At 45.2% G+C, this 14,031-nt stretch overlaps 1 protein-coding gene across 1 annotated transcript in view; it reads right to left on the bottom strand.

Annotated features, from left to right (window-relative positions):
• The window catches only part of LOC126187491 (proton-coupled amino acid transporter-like protein pathetic), a 113,235-nt gene extending 101,521 nt beyond the window's left edge, over window positions 1–11,714 (bottom strand). The window contains exon 1 of the mRNA XM_049928603.1: window positions 11,584–11,714. Coding sequence (XP_049784560.1) covers window positions 11,584–11,640 — 57 coding nt within the window. The 5' untranslated portion in view covers window positions 11,641–11,714. The remainder of the gene's footprint in view (window positions 1–11,583) is intronic.
• Window positions 11,715–14,031: the final 2,317 nt, after the last annotated feature.

Genomic DNA, 14,031 nt, shown 5'->3' with positions numbered 1-14,031 from the left:
GCAATGCAGTGTGTCCCATGAGAAACGGTCATTGATATGACAGGAATGATCATTCGAAGCAAATAAGTCGGTAAGCATGACCCTACAATGGATATATTAAGAGCTTGATCACGTCTTTATCTTTGATTCTATGAACCAAATCTCTTCTACTACAAGGTTTTTGCTTTCCATATTTTGGGAGGATGTACTATGGACCAAAACAAGGAAAACTATCAAGTAAACATGAGCTTAAAACCTTAGGAGCTACGAGCACTTGTCCAGTAGAAGAGATTTATTAAACAGTAGTGAAGCTGAAAAAAATGCTCATAACTTTTAAGGTATGCACTTTAAGGGACCATGTTTACTGGAATTTTTTCTTGTTTGGTGCGTACCACCACCTTTCAAAATGTGGAAAGCAAAGAGCTTGCTGTACAAGGGACTTGTTTCACACTATCAAAGATGAAGAAGTGCTGACAGCTGTTAAGATGTGTATTTTAGAACCAATGTTTATTAGTCTTTTTGTTTCGAATGATAGTTCCTGTCATATTCCTGCATACTGACTACTCCTTCTGGGACACAGTGTTGTTGTTGGTGTGGTCCTCAGTCCATAGACTGATTTGATGCAGCTCTCCATGCTACTCTATCCTGTGCAAGCTTCTTCATTTCCCAGTACCTACTGCAACCTACATCCTTCTGAATCTGCTTAGTGTATTCGTCTCTTGGTCCCCCTCTACGATTTTTACCCTCCACGCTGCCCTCCAATACTAAATTGATGATCCCTTGATGCCTCAGAACATGTCCTACCAACGGATCCCTTCTTCTAGTCAAGTTGTGCCACAAATTTCTCTTCTCCCCAATTCTAGTCAATATCTCCTCAGTAGTTATGTGGTCTACTCATCTAATCTTCATCAGTCTTCTGTAGCACCACATTTCGAAAGTTTCTATTCTCTTCTCGTCCAAACTATTTATCGTCCATGTTTCTACATTTTATATCCTCTCTACTTCGACCATCATCAGTTATTTTGCTCCCCAAATAGCAAAACACCTTGATTACTGTAAGTGTCTCATTTCCTAATCTAATTCCCTCCTCAGCATCGCCCGACTTAATTCGACTACATTCCATTATCCTCGTTTTGCTTTTGTTGATGTTCATCTTATATCCTCCTTTCAAGACACTATCCATTCCATTCAGCTGCTCTTCCAGGTCCTTTGCTGTCTCTGACAGAATTGGACACAGTGTATAAAGCGAAAAACAGTCAGTCCGCGGACTTTTAATCATAAAATATAAATATTTCAGTGCCTATGGTACCACGCAAAAAAGAAAGCTTGACACGTTTTATACGCAACTGAAACAAATATCTCGCAAACTGTCTTAACAACGAAAGTGAACGTATTTATATTTGTTCTCTTACTGCAAATTCTATAATTTGACGGCAGTACAAAGTATTTGGCTATCAGGCGAACATAGGTCTTTCTTTTTAGCAGTAAGTGTTGTATTATTTTAAGATCATGATTGTTCAAAGTAAATGTACCTGATGATGAGCGCAAGTCTGAAACAGTAGAGTTAGAAACTAGCCATCATGAAGTGATTAGTAGCAGGAATTCGGCTGAAAATCTGAACATTTCTTTACATTTAAAGCACAGTATCACGGAGATACGTATGTTAACAGCATCCCCGAAGAGATTACAAAGGGGTTAAGGTGACAACAGTACATTAGTACCCATCACCAGACACCGTGCGGCCTCTTGTTGAGTACATATTTAGATTCTTTCAGTGACCGACGGTGTAGATGCAATGTATTGGCGCGGCACCTGCGACGTGTGCATTTTGGCGCCACGAACAGCAGCGCCAGCAGACAGGGCGCGGCTCGCTGGCGGACAATGGCCGGCCCAGCCCAGCCTGGCCGCTTTCACTGCAGAATGCAGGTGCAGGTAGTGGCGGCGCGGAAAAAGGGCGGCCGACCGCACAATAGCAGTCAGCCGGAAGAACGCGGGCCGGGTCGGGCGGCCGCAGACAAGACGCGACCTGTCCTTCCGCTCATAAATGGCGCCAGCGCCACTGGCGTGTGTGGTTGGGTAGCGGGGGGCCGGGAGGGAGGGGGGGGGGGGGGGGTGACCGATAGTCCATTTACCGGCAAGGAATTCCTGAATGGGCACGGCTTCTATCAACTCCGCCGCAATGCGGCTGTCTACACTGTCTTATGCGGCCCCTGGACGGTCGATATTACTCTACAATGATATTTTGATGGTCTTCTTTGACGGCTCATAAAAAAAAGTGCAATAATATTGTGTAAATATGAAACGTTTGTACTGATACCGCTATCAGTCACAACGTTTGTTGACCGATTTATTTAATTAGCAACATGCTTCGAGACTAGAAAAAATGGCTCTCAGCACTATGGGACTTAACATCTGAGGTCATCAGTCCCCTAGAACTTAGAACTACTTAAACCTAACTAACCTAAGGACATCACACACATCCATGCCCGAGGCAGGATTCGAACCTGCGACCGTAGCAGTCGCGCGGTTCCGTACTACAGTGCCTATAACCGCATGGCCACCGCGACCAGCTCGAGATTAGACATGATCAGACTACAGTGGCAGTAATAAAAAAAAAAAATTAAAAAAAACACCTTAACACAAGTGCACATCTACATCAGTTCTCCGCAAGCCAGCTGACGGTGTATGGAGGAGGGTACTTCTGGTACCATTAACTGAACTCCCCCCCCCCCCCCTTTCAGGGTTCCACTTGCGATTGGCGCGTGGGAAGGACGATTGCTGGTACGCCTGTGTATTAGCTCTTAATTTCTCGAATTTCCTCGCCCTGGTTATTCGCGAGATGCACGTGGAAGGAAGTAATAAGCTGTCCGACTCTTCCCGGAAAGTACTCTGTCGAAATTTGGTTAGTAAACTTCTCCGTGATGCACAACACCTCTCTTGTAGCGTCTGCCACTGGAATTTGTTGAGCGTCTCTGTAGAGCTCTCTGCGCCGATTAAGGACGATCCCGTGACGAAACGTGTCGCTCTTCGTTGGATCTCCTGTATCTCCTCTATTAGTACTACATATCAAGGGTCCCAGATTGATGAATAATACTCAAGAGTCAGTCGAACAAACGCCTTGTAAGCCACTTGTTTCATGGGTGAGCTACATTTCCTTAAGATTCTTCCTATGAATCTGTGTGTCATCTCCTTTTCCTGCTGTATTTTTTTTATTTTTTTTACTTGCTATAGATATGTAAGTCCCTTTCTGCATAGTCTCAGTATGTCCTGTGCTCATCCTTGTTCTTGTGACGTGGTAGACTTCCTATATTGTGTCCAGGTACCTCTATTTGTAATGCTCTTTTAAACCTGCGGCCATTGTTCACAAACTTCTAGAAGACTGCAACGCCATAAGAAAAAAGATAGCGACAGGCACATACCAAAACCTTACAAACTTTAATGTCTATGTGAACTTGCGTTAAACGTTTTATTAACCTGATGATGAGGTCTTACCTGAGTACATATTGCTAATTAAATTATTTAAGCAGTCAATAAAGTTTGTGACTGGTAGCGGTATTTGTAAAACATTTCCATATTTATGGAAGTTACGGTCCACAAACAGTCAATATGGCTTTAAACTGGTTCCGCGATGGGCACCATTTTTTCCCCAAGGAATGATCCTCACAGATTACTTGGAGAAGAGCAGAACCGTAACTGGACCCCATTATGCTTCAGTTTTGGATCGGTTGAAACATCCGTTGGCTGGAAAAAGATCAAGGTTCACACGCAAGATAGTGCTCTTTCACCAGGATAATGTACCATCTCAAGCACCAGCTAACGTGCATCAATCGCTTCCTCATCCACCATATTCAGCAGAATCTTAGCCCCAAATGACTTCTTCCTGTTCCCTAACACAAAACTTTGGCTTGTTGGGGAGAAAGTGTCATCAAATTAGCAAGTGATACTTGCAGTCAACGAGTACTTTGCAGAGTTTGACAGAACCTATTTATCAGGTGGGATGAAAAATTTGGAGGATCGCTGAACCAAGTGTAAATCCCTGAAAGGAGACTATGTTGAGAAGTAAGGTGAGTTGTATACGAAACAAACATTTTTACTGCTTTTTTACCAGACTTACCAAACCACCTTCGTGTAAGTCAAACGATTTAACTTTTTGTCAATGCTCAGAAGATTAAAAAATCCTGCGGAATAAGCATGAGACGAGAAAATCGACCTGATGGACATGATTTTCACAAACAGCCCGTGTCCATAATTGGTCCGACTTTGCAACGTCTGATGATAGGCACCTCGTCAATGAGTAGTAAGAAGTCAGCGGTGTCGGAGTAAAGAAGGAGACTCCGTTAGTCGTGTCACGCGATAGCACATGCAGACAAGCTGTAGAGGGTGTCAGGTTCCGCAACTTGAAGCCGCGAGTGTGATGCAACAGACACCCGAGAGCGTGCCACATTACACGACGGCCCTGACTCCACCCTTGAGGCAATATTGTTTTTTTATTCAGACTTTTACGCCTCGAATAGTTTCTCGATGATTACAGCAGAAACGAGCGAAAGAGGCAACTTACTAGACGCGTACTCTGCGAAGAAATGTAGTTCTATTGAAAAAAAAAATAAAAAAAGTGACAACAACAGCCAACCTCGGTGCTTATTGTAATTACTTATCATTACACTTTATCGTGCTGAATCATTTACTGGACAGGGGACGCAACAAGGAAACTAAATAGAATTCCGATGACATGACTTTTAAGATGCCGCGTGTCTTTAACGTTGCTGACATTTACAAAGTATTAACAAGTTTACTCTCATTGTATTAACAAGTTTATTCCCATATTAGGATAACAGCGGCAAAAGCGAAGGCAAATGGAATGCGGTCGATTGTACACAGCACAACGCGATTTTGGCGTGAATTTGCGTGCATATCATGTAACAACGTAGTGCCCTGTACGACAATATCAATCATCAACGAAATTTTGCGCGAGTTTGTTTTTCTAGTGAGATGTGCGCAGGATAGGCCGGCCAATGGAACTTGACTGGGTTTCTAGGATATATGTCGCTCATTCATGTCGATGAATGCCACGGTGGCCAAATATCTTTCTGCATCTAAGGAACAATGTATACACACCAGTGTACAGTGTTATATTGGAAAAGTAAATAAGCGGCGTTCCTCGACTTGAGCCTTATGTAGCAAATTCTGCCATGAATAATACGCGACGCTATGCTCTACAAACAGCGGATATACGGTGATCCATGAGATTAGACATAAACTGGTCCCAGTACTGTGGATACTGTTAAAAAAAATGGCTCCAAATACTATGGGACTTAACATCTGAGGTCATCAGTTCCCTAGACTTAGAACTACTTAAACCTAACCATCCTAAGGACATCACCACATCCATGCCCAAGGCAGGATTCGAACCTGCGACCGTACCAGCAGCGCGGTTCCGGACTGAAGCGCCTAGAAGCGCTCGACCACATCGGCCGGCGATACTGTTCAGACACGAGCAATAGAAGCAGGCAGACGCAAGGCAGGATTCGAACCTGCGACCGTAGCAGCAGCGCGGTTCCGGACTGAAGCGCCTAGAAGCGCTCGGCTACAGCGGCCGGCAATACTGTTCAGACACGAGCAACAGAAGCAGGCAGACGTGCCGTGTAGAATGAAGACGCTCTATCTAGTATTAAGAATATATATAAGGAACTAGAAGCACGGGTCCTAATGTATTCAGGACTATAAAACAGTCTTTTTTTAAAAATTTATATATGTTATTTTAATCAGAAACATAAGACCTTTTATGTGCTCAAAAATGCTCAGAATAACTTCTTAGAGGCAACCGGAACATGAAGCAGTAAATAATATGACGAAGTAGATTACCCCACAAAATTCAAATATGTCTGCATCGTTTCGTTTGCCTTCTCTGTTCAATGATACCCACGAAATGATAGCCTCGCAATTCTCTACACGTGGTTTCCAGATTATGTTTTCCTCTACAAAGACGCTATTCAAATGTCTTCACACTCGATACGACTCTGATCAATAACAAAGAAGTATCTTCCTTTCATCACGAGATGGGAAATTAGAAGTTGACGGATTAAGCCCTCGTATTACCTTTTATATTACGTATACGCAGCGCGCACGATGTGTCAATGCTAAGAAACATAGCTCGATGAAACTTGGACAATGTACAGTAAGAACTGCCCGCCCGGTTAGCCGTGCGGTCTAATGCACGGCTTTCCAGACTGGGAAGGAGCGCCTGCTCCCCGGCACGAATCCACCCGGCGGACTTGTGCCGAGGTCCGGTGAGCCGGCCAGTCTGCGGATGGTTTTTAGGCGGTTTTCCATCTGCCTCGGCGAAGGCGGGCTCGTTCCCCTTATTCCACCACAGCTACACAATGTCGGCGATTTTTGCGCAAACAAGTTCCCCACGTACGCGTACACCACCATTACCCTACCACGCAAACATAGCGGTTACACTCAAATGGTTCAAATGGCTCTGAGCACTATGGGACTTAACTACTGAGGTCATCAGTCCCCTAGAACTTAGAACTACTTAAATCTAACTAACCTAAGGACATCACACACATCCATGTCCGAGGCAGGATTCGATGGTGGTGGTGGTGGTTAGTGTTTAACGTCCCGTCGACAACGAGGTCATTAGAGACGGAGCGCACGCTCGGGTTAGGGAAGGATTGGGAAGGAAATCGGCCGTGCCCTGTCAAAGGAACCATCCCGGCATTTGCCTGAAACGATTTAGGGAAATCACGGAAAACCTAAATCAGGATGGCCGGAGACGGGATTGAACCGTCGTCCTCCCGAATGCAGGATTCGAACCTGCAACCGTAGCGGTCGCGCGGTTCCGGACTGTAGCGCCTAGAACCGCTCGGCCACACATTCGTCTGGTGTGAGACGTTCCCTGAGGCGGGGAGGGGGGTGGGGGGTCCACCGGGAGCCGAACCGCAAAATCTCACAATAACCCTGAAAGAGTGGTTCGGTGTGGGGCCGCAGAGGGGTGAAGTGGACTGAGGTAGTCGTTGAGGGGTTGTGGACCACTGCAGCTGCGGCGGGGACGGAGCCTCTCCGTCGTTTCTAGGCCCCTGGTTAACATACAATACAATAAGTAAGAACTGCTACAGTATACTGCAGAAGGTAACTGAAATAAGTACGCAATGAGACGAACAGAGACCCCTTTAGTCAAAGATAATAATTACTGTGGAGTCACTGCCATTTTTGATGGTCGCCTGGACATTACAAAAGCTGTGACACGATTTTTAAGAGGGTGTGTGATCACCATGCGCTCCCATACTGGCCACAAGATTGGTAGCGAGTTCTTGGGGTAGCGCGTCTCATCCCTCCAACAGCCCAGTCGGCAACTGCTAAACGGTCAATGGTGCATGGGCGCGCTGCAATACATTTCCACAACGCGTCCAACGTGTGCTCGATGGCATTTAAGTTGGAAGAACAGGCAGGTCAATCCATTCGCCGAAAAGCCTCTCGTTCTAAGAGCTGTTTGACGCGGTCGCGCATTGTCATCCATAAAAAGGAAGTCTGGGCAGATTGCACCCCTGAAAAGATGCACTTGGTAAGGGAGTACAGTGTCACAATAACATCGATGGCGAGTGTACCGTGTTTACGGATTTTAAAGTCAGTATTCCCATACATCATTATACATCCCCATACCATAACACAGGGCTCGCCAAAACGATCACGTTCAGCAATGTTCCTGGGTGCATTACTTGTTCCTAGTTCTCGCCCAATGAGGGTAAGTCGAGCATCGTCGAATATGATCGATTTCATAGTCCAGGTGTCACGCTGAAGAGAGGCATAATGTTGTATGGGTGCACTGACCTTCAAATTTTCGAACACGGTACACTACGCTGTCAACATAATTGTTTCACAGTACTCCTTCCCCACATTTGCCTTTTCAGGGGGGCATTCTGCTTGAATTTATGCGTGACCGCATCAAACAGCACAGCTGCGGGAGTTCGAGAAACGAGAGGATACTGGGCGGATGGAATGGTCTGTCCGTCACACCGACTTAAATCACTTCGAGCGTGTGTGGGATGCGTTGGGGAGATGTGCTGTATGACTTCCACATGCATCAACGACCACCCAGCAGTTGTCAACTGCACTGATGGACGAATGGGAAGCCCTACACAAGAACCCGTTATCAATCTTGTGGGTGGCATGGGGTCACGTTGCAGAACATACACTGTACTCTGTGGTGACCACACGCACTATTAAGAACCACGACCCGCTTTTTGTAATGTCCGGGGGTCCACCATGAATTGCGAAGACTTCACTGGAATTATTTTCTTTGAATGAATGTGCCATTTCAGTCCTGTCAGTGCGTTTTTCTTTCAGTTAGCTTTTGTGCTGCACTATACCAGTTTGTTCTACGTACGGACCAAGTCTCATCGAACTATGTTACTTGGCAGTGACACATCACGCGGAGGCTACTTTTGTCGTTACGTTTTGTGCACCAGTGTATTAGAACTTTGGAGTAGTTAGATAACACATTAGAGTCCTTTCTGGAACACGTGTCTAATTTGTTGGTCGAGGAGAACGAACGAACGATACCAACTCTGCTCGGAAGTCGCATCTGCTTGAATGGGTCGAGTAGGTACGCCAGTCAATGGGTGGCTGTGGATCGATCGTAAAAGTTGCTTATCGGCGCGATGCGCTGCACACACACACACACACACACACACACACACACAGTAAACAGAGCCGTCCACCCGCGCCCTCAGATTAATCCGAGTGAACCCGCTGGGGAGTTGCATATATCCATATGCACACGCAATGACCTATGTTGCACCACGAAATGTAGAGTTATTACGCGGAAAGTCTCCCTCGGGTGAAAAATAACTCCGCGCATGTAGGCTAGCCAACATGCAAGATTCCAATAGAAAAGTTAGTCGTCGATGTCAGAATGTACGTTAGGTCGTGAGTTACAGCTACCTGCTCTCCACATCATGAGACATTGAAACTGAAGCAAGGGAAACGGCTGGCTGCAAGTGCACGTGACCGCCGGATGGTAAGAATTATTGTCCGAACTGTGACATATGATCATTTAGTCGCTCTTACGTAACGCCCACGTTGGGAAATGGTGTATCGCAGATTTAGCAGCTCTCTTTCGTTCATCTGCTGCTCCACAAGCGAAGCGTCAACTTACGTAATCGGTAAAAATAATCGACTTATTAGTCAATTGGGTGAAATATGGAATAAATCACGGTATGATTTTAATCTCATCTCTCTACCTTGTCAGACATCACTACCTTAATGATACTACGTCTCAGACGCCAAGTACTGAGTCTTTGAGTGATAAGGATTGTGATTGACAGACTTTTCTGTACTTGACTGACTACAACTTCTATTACTTTTGAATGCTTAAGTTTTTAAAAAAAAATCAACAGGACACATGAACCAACAAGCTTCAAAGACGTAGTGATTGTCTAAACTTTCAGCATTACATCTCTTATAGTTACCCATACTCGGGCTTTTTAAGGTGTCTGACTGATGTTTACTATCATTCATGTAACGTTTAGAATGAAAACCTCCGAAAAATGAAAATAAAACACGTCACACATTATATCCATCAACGTTAATGTAGGCTCAGTGTGGTCTCTCATTTTCAGTAATTTCCCTGTTAATAGTCACGAACAAGCAATTATTCTCCGACAGATATGGCACGTGAATGGTTGAAAAACCTTGCGAAATAATGGAGCGAGGGGGGAATGAATGCGGAAACAGTCTGTGAGTCGAGCGACGATTTCGCAAAGTCCGTGGCCCTCATTTGGCTACGGCGCCGTTTACGTAACAAGACACAGGACATCGGAATCCACAACCATTCAAGCAGCATTCACGGGACGATTCGTGAGAAGGCAGGCAGAAGAGTGGAAACCTGTCTGTCTTTAGTTGTAATAATATATTTTTAAAAAAAACGCAATTTATTGCTGGCGCAAGCGATGACAAACCGTTCCAGGTTGCTTTGCAGGTGCGTGAAGGAACGGTACATAACACACACAGTTGAGAAAATTCAATTAGGCGACCAATGAAACTCAAAATTTGCTAACAGATAAGTGGCGCTCCGTCGTTGTAGTCTCACTGAGATAGCATAGCTGACCGGCTGTAATCACCACGGCACGTCAAGACGCCAGACCATTCCACAGAAAGTTATGGGTTATTAAGATAGAACGCCACATTCGCAGTGTCACGAGACCAGGTTAAGAGCTACGACGCGAAGGCTGAAGTAAGCGCCATTTTTTTTACCCCTCTGTTACGTAGAAAACTCCGCGCCGCTACATCTTCAAGTGTGGCGTAGTACCCCTTTTCGGATTTCTTAGGAGGTGCACAATTAATGAACTTTTTCAAGCATTATAAGCCTATCATCTGCACATTACCATGACAACTCGAGGCATGACTAAATGTGCGCCAACACAGAATAAAGTTTCAGAGACAAACATGCAAACACAAATATATAAATTAACGGAAAAAGCTTGGGTGAGGTGTACAATGACATTATTATTAACTTCATTTGCTTTTAAAATTGTCTCAGTTGATTGTCCGACACATTATACATCTAAACTCCGAAAAGCAGCGTTTAAGCGTGCAGCTGTATTTGTTGGAGCCCATACCAATATTTCTTCATGCTTCATTGAAATAGTGACTACGCCGCACTGATTATATGCCTCAGTGTGGAGTGTTATTCGTCTAATTTTACCGTTGAATTCAATCCGGGAGCGATTTGCAAACATCTGCAGAACATCCCGGTTCCTACGAATTTTCGAAATAGACTTTTGCTAAATGTTGATGTCTTTCAGCGTATGTTTATCAGTCGAGAGCTCTTAGCATTTCCATCACACTCCCCCGCGCAATAAAAAAGCATGTGACAAATCGCGGCTCTCTTCTTTGTATAAGCTCGATGTCCCACCTTAGGCAGTTCCGTCTCGTTTTTCGAGGTGTAGTTCAGTCGGTACAATGAAAGGCTACCAGATATTTATATTTCCCGAAACACAGGAAAATTAACGTTTGTCTTCCTTGAAAGCTACTTGCAAATCTTAGCACCAGTTCGACGTCTTTTTACGAGACTTCACGTGGACGTTTCCACTATTTTTATAGAGTGATCCCTGCGGGCACATAACCACACCAAACTCAGCACATTCTCGGCAAATTCACACTGTAATCCAAAAGTGTAGAAAATGTTGGACTGAACGTGGAGTGAACGCTTCTCTTTTCCCGCTCAGGGAGAGTCTGCCGTGGTCAGTGACCGCATCGCATCGACCCACAAACTACCTTGCGGTGCCAGACGGCCGTACCTAGAGGCTGACAACGGTTGCCAAAAGCCAAGGCAGCGCCCTACGAACGACACCAGATACCGAATGAGGTCGAGGAGCTGCGAAGCACAGCACTACGAAAATGTCATCGGGTTCGCTGTTACAACTGCATGCTGTCTACTTATTTAGGGTACCAAATGTGCGTTTTATTTGCGCTACTGCTGTGCTTCATAAAAAAAAGGCGCGCGTCCAGAATAAGCGGGTGCTATTTTGAAGGAAAGAAAAATAGGCAAAAGTCGTGAAGATGTAGTAGTTTAATGAAGAAGTGCTGGGAACCACTCACCTCTGGAGCCTTGGTGGAGTTAGCCGCGACGCGCTGTGGCACTTGGTGTCCCGGCATGGTGTCCTTTAGCTTCTGGGTGTCCTCTGCTCTTGATGACTGCTGGCCCGCGAATGAACCGGCGACGCGTGTGCGCGCCGTACTCTCTCTCCAGCGGCGGCGGCTACGTCACGTGCCCCCCTCCCCTCCCCTCCCTGCCGCTGCCGCTGCCGCCACCACAGCCGCCGCCCCCACCCCTGGGCCGTCGCTCTGGTTTACACCGCCCCCACTTCGCACGCCGCCGCCTTGCGCCAGCCACGCGACGCCGACGCGCTACGTCAGAGCTCCCCGACCTGGCGCCGCCGCGTCCTCTGGAGCTGGTCGGCGGAGCGCCGCCGCCGTGGCCACGGGGCCTCTGGCACTCCAGTCTCCAGTCGGGCGCTGCCTGATTGGTCCGCACCTTCTCTGAGCTCGCCAGTGCTTCCTCGAAAAAGCGTGTGTCCGCTAGAGATCATGAACGGAGAGAGGACGAGTCTGATGTTCGGGTTGCATACCCACAAATCAACGTGCCGCTGTCATATCAGTGATAACGGGCTTCCTTCATTTCCACTGTACTGGGTGTTCAAAAAGTCAGTATAAATTTGAAAACTGAATAGATCACAGAATAATGTAGATAGAGAGGTAAAAATTGACACACGTGCTTGGAATGACATGGTGTTTTATTAGAACAAAAAGAAAACAAAGTTCACAAAATGTCCGACAGATGGCGCTGGACAGCAAAACGTCAGTGACTGCGCATGACGATCGTTATGCTTGGCCTCCCAGGTCCCCAGACCTCAGTCCGTGCGATTATTGGCTTTGGGGTTATCTGAAGTCGCAAGTGTATCGTGATCGACCGACATCTCTAGGGATGCTGAAAGACAACATCCGACGCCAATGCCTCACCATAACTTCGGACATGCTTTACAGTGCTGTTCACAACATTATTCCTCGACTACAGCTATTGTTGAGGAATGATGGTGGACATATTGAGCATTTCCTGCAAAGAACATCATCTTTGTCCTACTTTGTTATGCTAATTATTGCTATTCTGATCAGATGAAGCACCATCTGTCTGACATTTTTTGAACTTTTGTATTTTTTTGGTTCTAATAAAACCCCATGTCATTCCAAGCATGTGTGTCAATTTGTACCTCTCTATCTACATTATTCCGTGATTTATTCAGTTTTCAAATTTATACTGACTTTTTGATCACCTGGTATATCGACGACTATGACGAGTCTGAGAAGTGTGGCGATGCCGTCGCTTCACACTCGTCGACTCGTTCTGTCTTACCCTTCGAGTGGGCTCGCATCTTCTTCTTTTTGCATGCGTAGTCGCGTGGGATATTCAGTACCCACCTTCTATGATAAGTTATAATTTATTTAGGGATCAGTTTAATATTTACGTTTTGCAATAATATTGTTATATACTTGTTTGAAAAGTTTCAGCCAGCATCTGAATGAAGGAAATCATGATACAAATATGCAAATACGCAACAAAGGGCAGAAATATAGTATTTATTTATGTACGACAGAGAATACAACGCATTACAAACAGAAATCTCTTGTAGCCCATTGTGGCCCTCAGGATATCCATAGCTGTACCGTCTGACTCCTAAACTTCTTTACATTTAGATGTTGACCTTTATACCCATCAAACATAAAACGCCGAATATTGTCGTAATTCCATATCTATTCGTAGTTTTATAATTTCTTTTACGTTTGTAGTTTGTTTTAAGGTTTTAATATATTTGTTAGTATGGGATACTACCACTTGTATCATAGCAGTTGCGAAAAAACCTGGAAAACTCAGCAATTTCATTAGAAATATTGTTTGTAGAGCTTGTGAGACCGGCTCAAACTTTTGTAATACTTTTTTTTGGCTTAGTTTCATTTTAAGGGCAGGTTTCTTACTCCATTTTGATAGTTTGTATTTTTCTAAGTAAATTCCAATTTCCGAACTTCTTCCTGTTAGAAGTTAGTTTCATGGTCTCGCTCGCTGAAATGGACTTCTTCGTCACTCAGATCACCTTCCCTTTCAGCTAACTCAGAAAGACTTATTTCAAGCCTCTCAGCTTCGTCGGGCTCTTGAAGGTACGCAATCTTTGGACCTAGAAACAAATAGAAGAAAGTCACTTACATATTTTTCGATCTATGTATTAAATAATGCAGTGGGAAAGTGCTTTTACAGTTCAATCCTTTGCTTGGATAAAGTGAAAATGGCGCACACGTTCAAAACTACCTGAAAGAAATACGAGTAACGTGGGGGGTACGGAGTGCCTCACTACCGTTTTCCTGACGAAAAAAAACAGTACTGAGGGCTCTGAGTCGTGGCCCGGTGGGGGGGGGGGGGGGGGAAGGTGGGTAGAGGAAAGGAGGGGCGAAGGTGGCTAAGGTAAACAAATACCTAGAACTGCCACGTCGCAGGGC

The sequence above is a fragment of the Schistocerca cancellata genome, chromosome 5 (genome assembly GCF_023864275.1).
Source record: "Schistocerca cancellata isolate TAMUIC-IGC-003103 chromosome 5, iqSchCanc2.1, whole genome shotgun sequence".
Classification (NCBI taxonomy): Eukaryota; Metazoa; Arthropoda; class Insecta; order Orthoptera; family Acrididae; genus Schistocerca; species Schistocerca cancellata.
The sequence above is the reverse complement of the archived record's forward strand: the minus strand, read 5'-3'. Positions and strand labels throughout refer to the sequence as shown.